The sequence below is a fragment of the Raphanus sativus genome, chromosome 5, assembly GCF_000801105.2.
Source record: "Raphanus sativus cultivar WK10039 chromosome 5, ASM80110v3, whole genome shotgun sequence".
Taxonomy (NCBI): Eukaryota; Viridiplantae; Streptophyta; class Magnoliopsida; order Brassicales; family Brassicaceae; genus Raphanus; species Raphanus sativus.
In genome coordinates this window covers 25,845,293-25,860,069 of record NC_079515.1, presented here as the reverse complement: position 1 = coordinate 25,860,069, position 14,777 = coordinate 25,845,293, and the positions used below count along the sequence as shown (strand labels likewise).

Sequence of the window (14,777 nt, the reverse complement as noted above, 5' to 3'; positions counted from 1 at the left end):
AAAAATGTTTCTGTTACAAAAACAAAACTAAAAAATATTGCAAAAATAATAACAAAATTGTTAGCAGAAAGATCTTGTCGGATTGAATATTTGTGTCGATTTTATTAGGCCCGGGTCTATTCAGATCAGTTCTTTTTGGTTTCAATTCTTTCAAGTAGAAGAGTTTTGGATCCAACAAATATTTGTAAACTTTCGGTTTGGTTTTGGACCGAATATTTTCGGGTCAGTTCCAATCCAAGTTTTTGAATCCGGCTAAAATGTCAAGATTAGGTCTAGATATTTTAGCCGGATTCAAAAACTTGGATCGGAACTGATCCGAAAATATTCGGTCCAAAACCAAACCGAAAGTTTACAAATATAAAATTTTGGATCTGTATTGGGTCCAGATATTTAGCATCTGAATAGGATATAAAATATCCAAACTCCATTTGAAAATTCCTTAAAAATACACATACTAAATTTCCTTTGCTGAAAAAATACACGAACTTTTTAGGCTTCTCAAAAAATACACGAACTAATTTTGGTTGTCCATAAAATACATGAACTTTTTATTCAGAGTTAACGGCGTCTAACGGCGTCTTACTATTCTGTTAGTCACTGTTTACACCGTTAAAATCGAGGTGTGAAACCTTCAAAATTCAAAAGTTCGTGTATTTTATGGACAATCAAAATTAATTTGTGTATTTTTTGGGAAGCCAAAAAAGTTCGTGTATTTTTTCAGCAAAAGAAATTCAGTTTGTGTATTTTTAAGGAATTTTCCCGTTCAACTAATCCATAATTTATGATAATTGTTTAATATAAAATTAACCACTCCTCAGAGCTCAGAGAGTTGAAGATGGCGAACCCTAGGAGGACATTGACGGAGAACCACAGATTGTCGCCGTTGATCAACCTACTGAAGAAGCCTCAAGCGATTCCTCTGCTTCTCTCCTTCTTCCTCTTCCTCACATGGATCAGTCTCAGGTTACAGCACTCTTCTCACCTCTCCTCGTCTACTTCCCACACGAAATCATCGGCGGTGAAGAGTCATCATCATCCGGATTCCGAGGTCCTAGACGAAGACGACAAGGCTAGTCTGGTCCGGTTCGATACGGCGTCGATTTCGCCAATTAGAAAAGACGACCGTGGATGGTTGCTTGATCCGGTCACCCTTGCACGTGACTCTCGGCTCCACGGTTAGTCTCTCTCTACTGATTCCGATTACGGTTTCGGTTTCGTTGCAATTGAAGTAACTCTCGGATAGTGTTGTTGAGTTTATTGAGACTGAGACTGAGAAAACCATAAGCTTAATTAAGATAAAGAGTTCTTAGTATTTCACCAATGTGCCTTACTAAGTGAGTGGAGAGAGTTTTTAATTTATAGATAGGAATGCATAAGAAGTGTTTGATTATTTTGTAATCAAAGGTTTCTCTTTTCTCGGTGGATGGAGATTTTAGATTCTTTGGTTTTTTTCTCTCCTTTTTGGGTTTGTGTTGCAGGTGGAGCAGCCACGTGTGTTTCCATTCATGTTGGTGAGATCAAGCCTGGTGGATTGAGGGGAAACCACAGACACCATACTTGTAACGAGACCTTCGTCTTATGGGGAGCCAAGACGAGGTTCAGGGTAAGTCTCCGTCATCCATGTCATTGATAGAGAGCATAGTTTGGGAGAACTATAGACTGTTGAAACCTTTGGTAGGAAGGAATATCTGTTTGTTTTTTTTTTGTTTATCTGAGTATGCAAATGCTTCGGTGGATGGTGAAGTGATATGTCTTGTTAAATAAGATCGAAGAGAGGGAGTTCATAGATTGCATATTGCCATGCTTGAGTATAAGTAGGGATTGAACATATGCAAGAGCACACTGGTATTTTGGGAGTTTGTAGGGTCTCTAGAACTAACCTTAGAATAGACTTTCTATGATTCGGGTTCGCCTATTTGGTCCTTGATCCTGCAGTTTATTAGAAGATGATCACTCTGAATCATAAAGATGTTGTGACTATTGGAATCATCATTCATCGGTGATCACTGGACCTCTAGTCACCGTCTTAGTTTGAAAAAAAAACAACGATTAATAACATAAGTAGATGTTCAGTGATGTGGTAAAATGAGCTCGTTTTACATAGTCTAATCCTCTGTCTCTGACGGTTGCGCCTTGGTTTTCCATTTACTTACTACCTTCGGGTCAAAATGAGCCAAACTCATTGACATTATTAATGAATCCGTGCAGCTGGAGAATCACAATGTCGAAAAAGGTTATGCGGAAGTGTTAATTGGAGAGGATGAAGTGGCTGTAGCGGTTAGTCCGAGTGGCACAGCACATGCTATAGTAAATGTTGATCCTGTACGTTCTACTTTCTTGATTGGCTGCCAAGACAGTAATCTGCACAACAGCTCAACTAGCGACTACAAAGTATGGAAAGATCTTTAATCCATGTTTGTTTTTCTTTTGGCTTTTAAACCAGATTACTTCTTCCTATGTAATCTGGTTTCTTTCTTTCTTTCTAGCTCTTATTTGTATAGAATAGGCTTTGTTTCTTTTGTCAATTGTTACTGTGATTATAACCCTGAAACTTCTAATGTTTAGGTTTCATTTACGTATATGTTTCACGATCCTACAGGACTTGCAGATTTGATTATACGCGTGGATTAATATTTAGATCAGTTAGAAACATAAATTGTCACCTACAAATATGCAAATTGATCTAAGGTCTCAAACCAGAAGGCCACTAAAGATATCACAACTTAGTCCTCACAACAATAAAAAAATATATATCTACTCTGACCAGCATGCTGCACGCACAAGGACATGAATCCTAAAGAACACTCATAATCATTCCCTTTGTTTCTCATGGTGCGTCGTGCTAAGCTCCTGATGCCAACTCGATTAACTTCAAACTGATTGTCTCGTTCATTTGTTAACTACTTCACTGTTCCTGGACTGTTTTATATGTTTCAATATTTAGAGCAACAGGGATTATTTACAGAAACTGAATTTAGAAGCTAGGGCCACTATTTATTACCACTTTAATGAACTTTGTTGGATACTTGGATGTAAACAAAGAGTAACTTAGTAAACCACTAAATAAACTGAAAAGAATGAAGATAAAAGACATTATGAAGTTGCCCAAAAAAAAAGACATTATGATGTCTATAGCTCATGATATTTCGCATTGTAAAAGCATCAGTATTTGCCATGTGCCAATGGACCAACCAAAGTTGAAAAACGTAAAATAAAAGTGAAAAGAAAAAATAATAAAGAAAGCAGAACCTAAATCACAGAATGGAATAATGTTTTATTTTACCGTTGAGATGTATAAAAAACAATATCGAGTAAATGGGAATTTAAGGTTTCCAGCTACATTATAAAGAAAAATAAAGAGGTCAGAAAAAAAAAAACACAAAGAAGGGACTATGAAGAAGAAGAGTAAACGAGAGAACTTGCTTTCTCCTTCATCCTCATGGCGGGAGAATCATAACCCTCCTCGGAGAAACTCAAACTCATCAGCCGTATCCACCGGCTGCCTCCCCGGATTCTTCAACTTCTTCCTCTGCACCTTCAACTTCTCCTCCAACCGCCGCAAATCTATCACCTTAGGACCTAAGAAGCAAGAGAAAATAACCGTCGTCTACGCCTCTCCTCCAGAAGATACATTAAACGGTTTAGGAACCGTCGAGCCGCCGCTTCCAAGCAACGAAGGAGTGGAGGAAGAAGCTGCGAGGGTGAGCCTTGTCGGAGCGTTAGAGAAATGCGACCGGGACTTAGAGGAGCTCAGGAGAACCATCGACGTCCTCAAAACAACTTACCTTCTTCAAAAGAAGGTTTCACCGAAGACGGCGCGTGATAATTACAAATTCTCCGGCACTGGTATGATCACACTTTACTAATCACAAAAAGAAAACTCAACCTATTTTCAAATGTGAGATTATTTAATCACAAACTCTAGTTAGTAAACATTAAGAGAACATTGTGTAAGTTAAAGCAGTAACAAATAGTGAAGATAAGAGTAGAAAGACCCAAAGAGTTTTTTGTCTCTTTGGTTGGTGGTGAGATCATGAGTATGTCCAGTAGTGGAAAACAGTCTCGTCGTATTATCTTATTTATTAATAAAGGATAGAGATAGATAAATGTAAGTTTATGTAACAAATTCATGCATGCATGTAATGTTTTATTTGATTTGAGGTCACATTTGTCATTAGTTGAGTTCACTTCAGAGTTTGTTGGCAATTTGGCATTAAGGATAATGTTTAAATTGGTAGTAAGTCAAAAAAGGTGGGGGAATAATCAATGGTGAAGTTTAGTCTCAGTCTAATCTAGCATCAATTTATGCCTAATTAAAGTGCAAAAGAGAGTAGAGAAAGAGGCATGTTAGACAAATGATGAAGGAAGGAATTAGCAGCTTTTAGCAAAAGACGCATCTTTATTCATGAAGCCCACTTTTCCTTTCTAATTAGGCCCCCACCCATTATTTTTATTTATTACTGATTCTGACCCACAAACTGTTTTTGATGGTACCAAATCAAGTATCACTTTTAAGCAAAATGATTATACATAGCATGAATTATATATACCTATGTTGTTAGAATAAAACAATTTTGTATAATATTTTTACAGAATATGTGGTATTTTAAAACAAAAGGGTTTACTAATATTTTTTTTAAAAAATTATGGATGAAATCCAACTTTATAATATAGGTATATGCTTGGTATTATTTTCATTTAAAATAAGAAAAATTAATAAGACCCTAGGTGTATACAAGAATGGTGTTTTTTTTTTGACGACTATAGATGATTTACAATAATATTTTTTTTCGTTCTGATAACTCTAATGATAAAATGGATAATATACAGTACTTATAAACACAGGTTGTCGTATAAAATTATTTTATTTGCCTAATTAACAGTGGTAGGAGATGCCGTCGTGAGGACGCAAACCAATAAGAACACGAAGACGACATTACACGAAACGGACACTGACACAACAAAGTTGTCGACGACGATGAACGATCACGAGTACAAAGACAACGCAACCTACAAAGTCAACCACATTAATCTAATCACTAGACCCGACGGCGACCATTTCGGCATGCACGACGTCATTTCCAGTAAAGCAGCGACAGAGTCACGTGACACGATGCCAACTATGGTGCAGAAGGTAAGACACAGCTTGATGGAGAGCGTGAACCAGGTTTGTGAGGACGTAGCATCTGGTCAACGAAGAGAACTGGCTAAGATCGGTTTGGCACTTCATGACCATATCTGTCGGGATTTGATTTCAGAGACCGTTCGCGAGCTATCCTCATTCTCCGACTACGACGACGACGAGTGTCATAAGTTGACGGTGGATTCTGCTAACTGTTACGGACGAGGAAATGGACGTGGACACATCAGACGTGGAAGTACCAACTCACTGCCGCTCGACGCATGTAGAAGAAGATTAGTGTTCTGATGTGATCAATCTTTGAGGTTCTTTGTATGTCTTAGTCACGACAGTTTTCACCGATACCATATTTTCAATTTTTCTTGGAATAACCTTCTATATATAAACGGATAAACATAAGAAAAATGTAACGTTGATTTTGTAAATTATTTACACCCCAATTTGTTGATGTGCCATATAATCGTTCGGATTGTGTTTAGCATTGATCAATAGTTTATGTCATATTTAGCACCCCGACTCAAATTGTTTATGTCGGAATAGGAATAGGCCATCTTCTTCCCCGACTCAAATTGTTTATGTCGGAATAAGAAAATCATTGTCAATTGGCATTAACGTAAATCACTAGAAAAGTGAGGGTATAATAGTGATTTCAATTTCGGTTAATAAAACAAGACCCGACTCCCACCCGGGTCGGAGTAAAAGTCGTTAATAGCTTAAAGCTATCCGATAAATACGGTTTCTCTCTCGTTTCCTCGCTGTGACTCTCTTCTTCTTCTTCTTCTTCCTCCTCTCGATTTCTCCATTTTGAGATTAAACACACCCAGAAAAAGGAATATACAGGTTAACGAAGAGAAAATCGACAATGGCGGACCAGCTCACCGACGATCAGATCTCCGAATTCAAGGAAGCCTTCAGCTTATTCGACAAGGATGGCGACGGTACGTTTTCGGTGAAACGCATAGGACTTTGCTAACATGTGATCATCATCTGCCTTCAACTGATTCTGGTTATTGATCTTATATCAATGTACATGTTACGGATCTGTGATTCATGAATCTCTCTAGTTTGTATCCTTTAGATTCGGTTTCTGGATTCAATCGTGTTTTTGAATCCGTTAAAAAAAAAAAGATAAAGAGAATGTTTCGATCCAGATAAGTCTCGTGTTGTCTGCTTTATAGAGCGACGACGTCGTTTAGTAAAAAATGATAACCTTGTTTTTTATGATGAACGATCACTTTGGTTGCCTTGCAGGTTGCATTACCACCAAGGAGCTGGGGACTGTGATGCGTTCTCTTGGACAGAACCCAACCGAAGCAGAGCTCCAAGACATGATCAACGAGGTTGACGCTGACGGTAACGGCACCATTGATTTCCCCGAGTTCTTGAACCTCATGGCTCGTAAGATGAAGGACACCGACTCCGAGGAAGAGCTCAAGGAAGCTTTCCGTGTCTTCGACAAGGACCAGAACGGTTTCATCTCGGCTGCTGAGCTCCGTCACGTGATGACAAACTTAGGCGAGAAGCTCACGGATGAAGAGGTCGATGAGATGATCAAGGAAGCTGATGTTGATGGTGATGGTCAGATCAACTATGAGGAGTTTGTTAAGGTCATGATGGCTAAGTGATGTGCTTTTGGTTTTGGTTTGCCTCTCTCTCTCTCTTACTAAAAACTCTTTTATGTAATTCTTATATTTACTTATGTATGTTGTTAAATTTTTATTCATGGGACTCGGTTCTGTTTTCTGGTTGTTTTAAGACCAAATGCCATCTATTTTATGCTTTGTGTCTGAAGTCTTGTCTTTTGTTTTGTTTTGTAATTGTGTAACTTCGTCTAGTTTGGTGGTTTCTTGTTAATTCTAGTAATGTATAAGAAGTTGAATTCTACGCACATTCACTATGCTCAGCTCCAAATGTAGGAATTCGACATAAGATACTTGGATCCTAAGAAGAATGTAATGATTCAGACATGGTATTGTAACACGAAAGAGAATGGATATGGAATGAAGAAGCTTACCACTAGATAGATCAATCATCCATCTTGGCTTATCAGCTTTTACAAGGTTAGTCCCAAAAAACGAATTTCAGTTCGGTTTGGTTTGATGAACCGGTTTGCTCAGGCGTTGTTGTGCGGCAAACTTTACGTGTCGAGAGCTCGAGGGGCAGTCTTTTAATGGCCGGCAAACCCGGAAAGCATTATCTGAGCCATCTCTTCTTGTTCACTCTTTCAACACTTAACATGGCGACAATGAGCAAAGCTCAGAGAACCAAACCCACTTCTAGATCTCAGCGTCTTGTTCTGTTATGCATAGTTATCTTCGCATGTCTCCTCCTCCTCTCTTCAGTGATCTCTACCGGAAAAATGGGTTTGCCGTATCAACAAACTCTAATCGATTATTTCGTGAGATCTCCTCGGGGAAAGAGAGAGCACACGCTTTCAGAGAAGTACTTGTACTGGGGAAATAGAATCGATTGTCCTGGAAAAAACTGTGAGACTTGTGCAGGGTTGGGTCATCAAGAATCTAGCCTGAGGTGTGCACTTGAAGAAGCCATGTTTCTTAACAGGTAATTCAATTTGATCTTTGTAATGCTTTTTATAGAATCTTTTCATACTATTTTTTTCATTTGTCTGTGCTGCAGGACCTTTGTAATGCCTTCTGGGATGTGCATCAATCCAATACATAACAAGAAAGGTATACTCGATAGAGCTGATAACAAAACTACAGAGGAAGGGTGAGTTCTCTGAATGCATTTTCTTTTTCTTTTTAGCTTCTGTATCTTTTAATGCAAAATGTCACATTTGGAATATATTTTTTTGTCTTAGTTGGGTAGGGAGCTCTTGTGCAATGGACTCCTTGTATGATATTGATCTCATATCTGAGAAGATACCTGTAATATTGGACGACTCTAAAACATGGCATCTTGTTCTATCCACAAGTATGAAGTTGGAAGAAAGAGGGATTGCGCATGTTTATGGAGTCAGTCGCCAGAGGCTAACAGAGAGTCACTACTCAAATCTCTTGATCATTAACCGGACCGCAAGTCCTCTTGCATGGTAGTAATCACTTCCTCTAAACTCTATTTGTAGTCCCCTTTTAACTCCCTTTGAGATTGGTGATAACTTGGGTTCAGGTTCGTTGAGTGCAAAGATAGAGGCAATCGTAGCGCCGTCATGCTTCCTTATTCGTTTCTCCCTAATATGGCAGCTGCAAATTTCAGAAGTGCTGCAGAAAAGGTATTGTGGCTTACTACTCTGCATCTTGAGGTTGAAACCTTTTAAGGTTGAGTAAGTAATTGGTGTTTGTTGCAGATAAAAACACAACTCGGTGATTATGATGCAATCCATGTTCGCCGTGGGGATACACTGAAAACAAGAAAAGACAGGTTTGGAGTTGAAAGGATTCAGTTTCCTCATCTAGACAGAGATACACGACCCGAGTTTATCCTTCACAGAGTAGAGAAGCTGATCCCACCGGGGAGGACTCTTTTCATTGGTTCTAATGAGAGAACGCCTGGATTCTTCTCTCCTCTCGCCGTCAGGTAAGGATGAATACTCTTTTCCTTACATCCTTGGAAAGTCTTCTTCAACGACATCAAACATTCACTTGTGTAATGATGTTGGATTGGCTTATATTGCAGGTACAAACTGGCTTACTCATCGAATTTTAGTGATATTCTGGATCCTGTAATCAAGAATAATTACCAGTTGTTCATGGTGGAGAGACTGGTAATGATGGGAGCCAAAACATTCTTCAAAACGTTTAGAGAGTACGAAACAGATCTCACCTTGACTGATGATCCCAAAAAGAACAAGAACTGGGAGATACCTGTGTATACCATGGACGAAAAGAAAGAAACAGCAAGCTAAAGTGCGTTGTGCCCCAAACACTCACTGTAGTTTCCAGGTGGTTATTGTATAGAATGTGTTCTGTGAGAACAGATGTAATAAGATTTGTAATGTTTTCGAAGTTTCAAATAGGTAAATTTTTCAGTGTTTCTCTTAACCCGCAAATCTGTGCTACATAACCTATGCAAATCATCCTAAGACTAGAAATGGAAAGAGAGAAAGTTGGTAAGGTCTTTAGTCTGATCATATACAGTGAGACATGTTGGCTCCAAGGTTGATCCAACAGCAACAAAGGTACTCCCCTGTTTTCTGATACAGATTGAATTAGTGAGACTGTGCTTCGAGAAGGATGTTTGTGGCGGCGTTGACATCATTTCTGGCGTGCACGAGTGCCTGTGTTGCAGCATTTCTGTCGAAACCCATTGATACCAATGTAGCTATGGCTTCTTCAGATGGCTCCACACTTGACGCCATTGGAGCTGGCTGAGATCTCTGTAAACCAAAGCGAGTTTCAGATAACACTTAAAAGAGTTTGGCTAACAAAACTGATGTTACTAAGAAAAGAATGGAGTTTTGCCTCTACTCGGCGAACTGTATTGGGTGATGTAGTCCCAAATATGTTTCTGCTTGGTGCTGGAAGAGAAGCGCTACTGAAGGACGGTAAAGAAAGCCTTGAAAAGAACGAAGCAACAATCTCGGGGAACTGTAATGCGTTCAAATAAAGTAAATGTTAAAGAAGCCACCGATTCGACAGAGAGATAGACAATGATGTGTTCAAACCTTGGCCTTTCGGATGCCGAGGATGTTCAAACGATACAGGGAACCAGCAATTATGCCGCAAACTCCAGGAAAGATGGATCTTTTCCAAGAGGATAGTAGAAGCTATAAAATAAAAGAAAAACGAGAAGATTATCATCTAAGACTAAGGACACTACAAGAATCATACAGTGAAACCTATAGCGTTGTTTACCTGGACTCCTGCAAGATATATGAATGACTTATCGGAGAAGTTGACACCGAATACACGAAACCTTGTTGAAACTGGGATGTCCAAGTAGAAGGGTATAAACGAAGCAAATATCAAGCCGTATGGTCCAGAGGTAAGTAAATTTGCTGTGGTATCTGCGAAAAGAAACAACAGATAGTTACCATAACACATGATACCACATCATGGAACAGAAGAGTATCCAATAAAAGATGTTCATGATAGTTAGAGCGAAGAAATAAAATGGATGGATATTGAAACCAATAAAGATCATCACAGTATCTTAATGTAATAATAAGTCATATGCTCTCATACAGAGAGCCACAACTTCCTCGTGCATTTTCTCTCCATAATTTTTGTACAAATGGTAACAAAGCTAATGTAAGCGAACCAACAGCTACACTCCTTATAGTAGCCAGCACAGTTGCAAATCCTAACAAAAAAGTAAAAGAGGGAGACTAAGGCTGTCTTGAAACAGAATGATGAGTACCTTTAAGCAGTGATAACAAAACGATCTCTAGTAGTAGCGATAAAGTCCCTGAGAACAAGATAAACACCTGCAGCAGGAATGACAATCTAATTAACCTTTCGTAACCCTCAAACCAATTATCACCAGTACCTATTTAGTTATCAATTTGCCAAGCGGAACAAGAAACAGAAAAAGGCACGAGGATATAAATCTACCAGAAGAGCCTAGAAACAAGATTTTCACTTACCGAGTACTTATTTGAGCCAATCTGTCTCTCAAAAACACGAAAGTAGTAGAGCAAATACAATCCGAACATCAATTCTGGTGTGGAGGAGAAGGCAAAAGTCGACATGATTAGCTTCCATATTCGAAACTTCTCAAAAACATCCTGGAAATAGAAAAAGATTTGTAAAAAGAAAACACCCACATTGTACTTTTGAGATATTAGATTTGCATAGCAATTTGTGTAAAGCTAGAATCAAGCATTTTTTTTTTCAGGTGCAAGGTCACTGGCAACACACAAACAGATGATCAGATTGCCAGCTATTGAACTACTTAAAACACTTGAGCACCATACAGCTTACCAGATTCAAAGTAGATGGCACGATTCCAAGATTGTATTGTACAGATGAATGAATGCGATTACAAACTACAAATTGGCTAAACCTAGTCTACTTTTGATACTTCTAAAAGTAAAAATCCATACAAAAGACCTATAAACGAGTGAGAAGTTCACAATACAAGAAAGCAAAATGTGATATACCTGGTAAGACAAACCGAGCTTGGAGGAACGGCCCTGGATCCCGAAGAAGACGGTGAAAAGAGCGCTCGTGATGACGAAGGCTTTCGTTACCGGAGCATTATCTGCAAAGTCAGATGAAAAGTTTAATTACTCAAACAGAAAATCAGGAAACGGCACGAATCGCTGAGAAGAAACTGAGCAAGCGAGAGAGAGTTCGGGTGGTTGTGATACGTACGGAAACCAGAGGGACCGCCGTTCATCTTCGCCTGGGTGAAGAAGAGAAGGCGACGAAGAAACAATCGGTGAGCAGGCTCGTCACAGATCAATCCCGATTCCGAGATCGGGTTAACAACAACAAACTTTTGATCTACTCTTCTAAGAAGGATGTGTGTTTGCAGAAAATTCAATTCAATTATTTCGAATTCAGAAATTTTATATAATTATTTTGAGAACAACAAAATGACCAAAAAGTTCAAAGCAAAAATAATATCAAGAGAATGGTCCAGAAGCTTTCCTATAGGGTTGGGCCAATCTGGCCCGGTGCTATAAATTAATAATTTAAATCCCAAATTGTAGCGCTAATGATTGTTGTATTACAAATAAGCTTGAATTTCTTTCTTTTCTTTTTTTTTTTCTGAGCAAAAGTTCGAATTTCTTACATTTATATTTGTCTTCTGGCCGACAAAAAGAAATAGATATTTGTCTTCTTGATTAAAATATTATTTTACAGAACACTGGAGGATATTCAAATGTTCAAATATTATTTCAATTTAAACTTCATTAATCAAATCGTATATCTCGTAACTTATTAATGTACCTCGAACTCACGACTCTCGAGTCCTATGTAGCAAAGACTCATCTCAACTAAAGATAGCTCGAGAGCTTTCACCCTAACAAAGATAACTACGCTCTACTCTCTACATAAGTCGGAATCAAACTCAAATGGTCTCAAACATGGTTTTCTTACACACATGGAGTTCACCGTTATTAAGAGCTTTGACATGTGCAGTAGTAGAGTGAGTACAAAAAGGAGATGGCACAAGAGTCCTTAGATAGACAAGGAGACAACAGTATGAGGATAATTTATCAAACAGGTTCAAAGACCTAACCCTACCGTACGTCCGTCTCTCCTCCTTAATCCTGCGGTATACTGCTTCTCTAGATCCTTCTGCAACTCGTTCTGCTTCTCGACTTGGACTTCGTTCGGGTTCTGGTCTTGGTTTACTACACTTCCTTTAACACCCTACAATGATGCACCAACGCAACCTCAGACTCTGAAAAATGTGTTAGTATTCCTTTATACACAACTAACTTTTTATAATATGAGAACTAAGCTTTGCTATTCTGGATGATGATCATTAGCGATGTAGAAAATAATTTATTGAGGAAGGATGGATGAGATTTACCATAAGTTTGTTGAACTTTTCTTGTCGTTCCCGGTCACCAACTAGTGCACTATCCCAACGATGAGCTGCCTGGTTCGAAGGAAAATATACAATAAAAAAGGGGTCTATATCTCACTATAAGTAGATTTATGTATCCAAGAGTCAATAGAATACCTCTTCTGCAGCCGTGCTTTTCTTCTTTCCCCACAGTAACTTCTTCTTTTGATCTGTGGTCAGATAACCCGTTCCAACAAGGTTTTTATTCACTGGATTCACCACAAAAGGAAACAGTTAGGTATGAACTAAGCAAAGCAGACGCGACTAGACTATCAACAGGAACAATATACTCCATGATAAAAGCGCGAGTCCATTCAAATCTTTCAGATGGTAAGATCATATGTATACAAAAAAAAGCGAGAAATCATTAGCTGCAGAGAGATCAAGAGAAAAGACTTGAGTTTCAAAGAGTACCTAATTCAGCAGCCTGCATAGCTGCAACTTTTGCAGCATCGACATCACCAGAAACCTCAGCATCTTTCGACTGAGATTGCAATGACAAACCCTGATTCCCAGCACCAAGGGCTGGCTTAAACCTCGACGTGTGTTTCTCTTCTGCTGCATTTACTATAACTTAGAGTATGGAGCTACAAAACACAGATACGAAAGTACTTGAAAACAAGAGAAACAAAAAAGTCTTACCATTAGTATTTCCATGGGTAAACTTCTCTGCAACGAACCCCTTCAGTTTCTTGGAATGAGTATCTCGGTTCTCAGTTGCACCATCAGGACGGTCTCTTGGGGATTTGGCATGATGAACATCCTTCTCCTTGTTAATCTCACGGTCCTCAAGTTCCTTCTCATCACGGGATTCACCAAAAGTCCAGCGCGAACCTCTTTTCACATAATCCTTCTCTTTATCCTCCGCCCTGGAGTCTGCGTGTCTCCTACCAGACGCCGCTCTATCACGGGAATGTCTGTCTGAATCATTTCTCAACCTGCTATGTTCAGTCTCCGCTCTCCTATGGTCACCCCTTGAATCACGGCTCGATCTAGGTGCATCCCTCTCATGTCTATAATACTCATCGCGCTTAGATCTGTAGTGATCATCATCCCTAGAGTGCCTATCATGTCTATGTGAATCAACACCACCTCTACCATAACGACCGCGATCATCTGATTCCCGCCTACTTTCTCTCCTGGCATGAACTGGCTCAGAAACTTTCCTAACATCTTCCCTAGAATGCTTTGGATTAGGGATATGATCACGTTCAGGACTTCCTATAACACAAAAAGAATCAACAGTTCTAAACTCAACTATGGATAGGACTAAGCCACACTCTTCAATGACTAGAGAAATTAAATCCCTAGCTCTAAAACAGGCCACCACTAACGTGCACAATACACAACCAATCAGAAAAAAATAATGATATAACCAATCAGATACGATAATGAGAGGTGAGACGGTAAGTGGACTAACCATCGGATGAAGATGAGCCATCTCCAGCTAAAGCTCGGCGTCGATACTTTCTGCCAGAACCGTCGTTGGAAGGCTTTTTAAAAGCGGCTGCGGAATCACCACCATCATGCGGCGGTGAGTTCAGTTCGGTGTCCATGGCACTTGACAGCTACAAAAAAAAAAAAAACTGAATGGATTTGAGAAAGCAACGCAAGAAAATGTAATCATAATCGTATATAGTGTGGAAGATAGGTGATTGTAAATGAAGCTAGAATCGAAACTCGAAAGTTCGCGAAATTCTACCACTCGTGGAGTTCTCCAGTAAATCGCACGATGAAGAGATCGAATCGAGAAACGAAGAAGATGAGCTGATCAAATGATTGAGGGATGATTGGACAAATCTTCAATTATCTCTACGAAGTATCTAATTCATTTTCCTGGGAAAAGGGAAAAAGTTAGGGTTCGATGAAGGAAAAGATATTTCTCTCTCGATGGTTAGACGGTGAGGCTTAATGGACCAAGAAAAGCCCATTTAGTAGTATAATGCTTTTGATTTTCCGGTCCAATGGGCTGACTTCTAGAGACGAAAGTTTTATTATCAAACGACGAAGCTTTTTCTTGCTTATCAACTAGGGGGTGGGCAAAAAACCCAAACAGAACCAACCAAACCGAAGTTAAACCGAACCAAACCAAACCGTGCTTTTTATATAATCTAATTGGTTCATGTTTTACTCAACCCGAATGGTTTGGTTTGGT

At 39.1% G+C, this 14,777-nt stretch overlaps 6 protein-coding genes across 8 annotated transcripts; 4 read left to right on the top strand and 2 right to left on the bottom strand.

Annotated features, from left to right (window-relative positions):
- Positions 1 to 781: 781 nt before the first annotated feature.
- LOC108859037 (uncharacterized) lies at positions 782 to 2,593 on the top strand. Its single transcript, XM_057010901.1, has 3 exons — positions 782 to 1,175; positions 1,479 to 1,603; positions 2,209 to 2,593. The coding sequence occupies exons 1-3, from the start codon at positions 836 to 838 to the stop codon at positions 2,407 to 2,409; spliced, it is 666 nt and encodes a 221-aa protein (XP_056866881.1). The 5' UTR covers positions 782 to 835; the 3' UTR covers positions 2,410 to 2,593.
- Positions 2,594 to 3,264: 671 nt separating this feature from the next.
- LOC108859032 (uncharacterized) lies at positions 3,265 to 5,604 on the top strand. Its single transcript, XM_018632878.2, has 2 exons — positions 3,265 to 3,846; positions 4,884 to 5,604. The coding sequence occupies exons 1-2, from the start codon at positions 3,393 to 3,395 to the stop codon at positions 5,426 to 5,428; spliced, it is 999 nt and encodes a 332-aa protein (XP_018488380.1). The 5' UTR covers positions 3,265 to 3,392; the 3' UTR covers positions 5,429 to 5,604.
- A 269-nt stretch (positions 5,605 to 5,873) lies between these two features.
- Positions 5,874 to 7,028, top strand: LOC108859041 (calmodulin-2). Its single transcript, XM_018632887.2, has 2 exons — positions 5,874 to 6,078; positions 6,392 to 7,028. The coding sequence occupies exons 1-2, from the start codon at positions 6,003 to 6,005 to the stop codon at positions 6,763 to 6,765; spliced, it is 450 nt and encodes a 149-aa protein (XP_018488389.1). The 5' UTR covers positions 5,874 to 6,002; the 3' UTR covers positions 6,766 to 7,028.
- Positions 7,029 to 7,302: 274 nt separating this feature from the next.
- LOC108859029 (uncharacterized) lies at positions 7,303 to 9,141 on the top strand. Its single transcript, XM_018632872.2, has 6 exons — positions 7,303 to 7,702; positions 7,778 to 7,870; positions 7,962 to 8,192; positions 8,270 to 8,372; positions 8,448 to 8,677; positions 8,777 to 9,141. Exons 1-6 carry the CDS (start codon positions 7,311 to 7,313, stop codon positions 9,003 to 9,005), a joined length of 1,278 nt encoding a protein of 425 aa, XP_018488374.2. The 5' UTR covers positions 7,303 to 7,310; the 3' UTR covers positions 9,006 to 9,141.
- Positions 9,114 to 11,613, bottom strand: LOC108859035 (rhomboid-like protein 20). The gene is made up of 8 exons (XM_018632880.2): positions 11,416 to 11,613; positions 11,202 to 11,302; positions 10,686 to 10,826; positions 10,460 to 10,526; positions 9,955 to 10,106; positions 9,765 to 9,866; positions 9,562 to 9,687; positions 9,114 to 9,476 (listed from the first exon to the last, which is right to left on the bottom strand). The coding sequence occupies exons 1-8, from the start codon at positions 11,438 to 11,440 to the stop codon at positions 9,309 to 9,311; spliced, it is 882 nt and encodes a 293-aa protein (XP_018488382.1). The 5' UTR covers positions 11,441 to 11,613; the 3' UTR covers positions 9,114 to 9,308.
- Positions 11,614 to 12,123: 510 nt separating this feature from the next.
- Positions 12,124 to 14,515, bottom strand: LOC108859027 (uncharacterized). 3 transcript variants are annotated; one of them, XM_057010130.1, is made up of 7 exons: positions 14,311 to 14,513; positions 14,043 to 14,192; positions 13,265 to 13,843; positions 13,037 to 13,180; positions 12,740 to 12,831; positions 12,587 to 12,655; positions 12,124 to 12,423 (listed from the first exon to the last, which is right to left on the bottom strand). In XM_057010130.1, the coding sequence occupies exons 2-7, from the start codon at positions 14,176 to 14,178 to the stop codon at positions 12,277 to 12,279; spliced, it is 1,167 nt and encodes a 388-aa protein (XP_056866110.1). In that variant the 5' UTR covers positions 14,179 to 14,192; positions 14,311 to 14,513; the 3' UTR covers positions 12,124 to 12,276. The 3 variants fall into 3 exon arrangements, with proteins under 3 accessions (XP_056866110.1, XP_056866111.1, XP_056866112.1); XM_057010131.1 differs by having other exon boundaries at positions 13,037 to 13,177; XM_057010132.1 differs by having other exon boundaries at positions 12,280 to 12,454; positions 14,311 to 14,515.
- Positions 14,516 to 14,777: the final 262 nt, after the last annotated feature.

Coding starts and splice junctions, on each gene's coding strand:
- LOC108859037 (XM_057010901.1), top strand. CDS start 836: ATGGCGAACCCTAGGAGGACATTGACGGAGAACCACAGATTGTCGCCG. Junction 1,176..1,478: donor ACGTGACTCTCGGCTCCACG/GTTAGTCTCTCT, acceptor TTTGTGTTGCAG/GTGGAGCAGCCACGTGTGTT. Junction 1,604..2,208: donor GAGCCAAGACGAGGTTCAGG/GTAAGTCTCCGT, acceptor GAATCCGTGCAG/CTGGAGAATCACAATGTCGA.
- LOC108859032 (XM_018632878.2), top strand. CDS start 3,393: ATGAAGAAGAAGAGTAAACGAGAGAACTTGCTTTCTCCTTCATCCTCA. Junction 3,847..4,883: donor TTACAAATTCTCCGGCACTG/GTATGATCACAC, acceptor CCTAATTAACAG/TGGTAGGAGATGCCGTCGTG.
- LOC108859041 (XM_018632887.2), top strand. CDS start 6,003: ATGGCGGACCAGCTCACCGACGATCAGATCTCCGAATTCAAGGAAGCC. Junction 6,079..6,391: donor ATTCGACAAGGATGGCGACG/GTACGTTTTCGG, acceptor GTTGCCTTGCAG/GTTGCATTACCACCAAGGAG.
- LOC108859029 (XM_018632872.2), top strand. CDS start 7,311: ATGGCCGGCAAACCCGGAAAGCATTATCTGAGCCATCTCTTCTTGTTC. Junction 7,703..7,777: donor GAAGCCATGTTTCTTAACAG/GTAATTCAATTT, acceptor TCTGTGCTGCAG/GACCTTTGTAATGCCTTCTG. Junction 8,373..8,447: donor TCAGAAGTGCTGCAGAAAAG/GTATTGTGGCTT, acceptor TGTTTGTTGCAG/ATAAAAACACAACTCGGTGA.
- LOC108859035 (XM_018632880.2), bottom strand. CDS start 11,440: ATGAACGGCGGTCCCTCTGGTTTCC. Junction 11,303..11,415: donor CGGCGGTCCCTCTGGTTTCC/GTACGTATCACA, acceptor CTGACTTTGCAG/ATAATGCTCCGGTAACGAAA. Junction 10,827..11,201: donor AGCTCGGTTTGTCTTACCAG/GTATATCACATT, acceptor TTCTATTTCCAG/GATGTTTTTGAGAAGTTTCG.
- LOC108859027 (XM_057010130.1), bottom strand. CDS start 14,178: ATGGACACCGAACTGAACTCACCGCCGCATGATGGTGGTGATTCCGCA. Junction 13,181..13,264: donor TACCCATGGAAATACTAATG/GTAAGACTTTTT, acceptor TAGTAAATGCAG/CAGAAGAGAAACACACGTCG. Junction 12,832..13,036: donor TATGCAGGCTGCTGAATTAG/GTACTCTTTGAA, acceptor TGGTGAATCCAG/TGAATAAAAACCTTGTTGGA.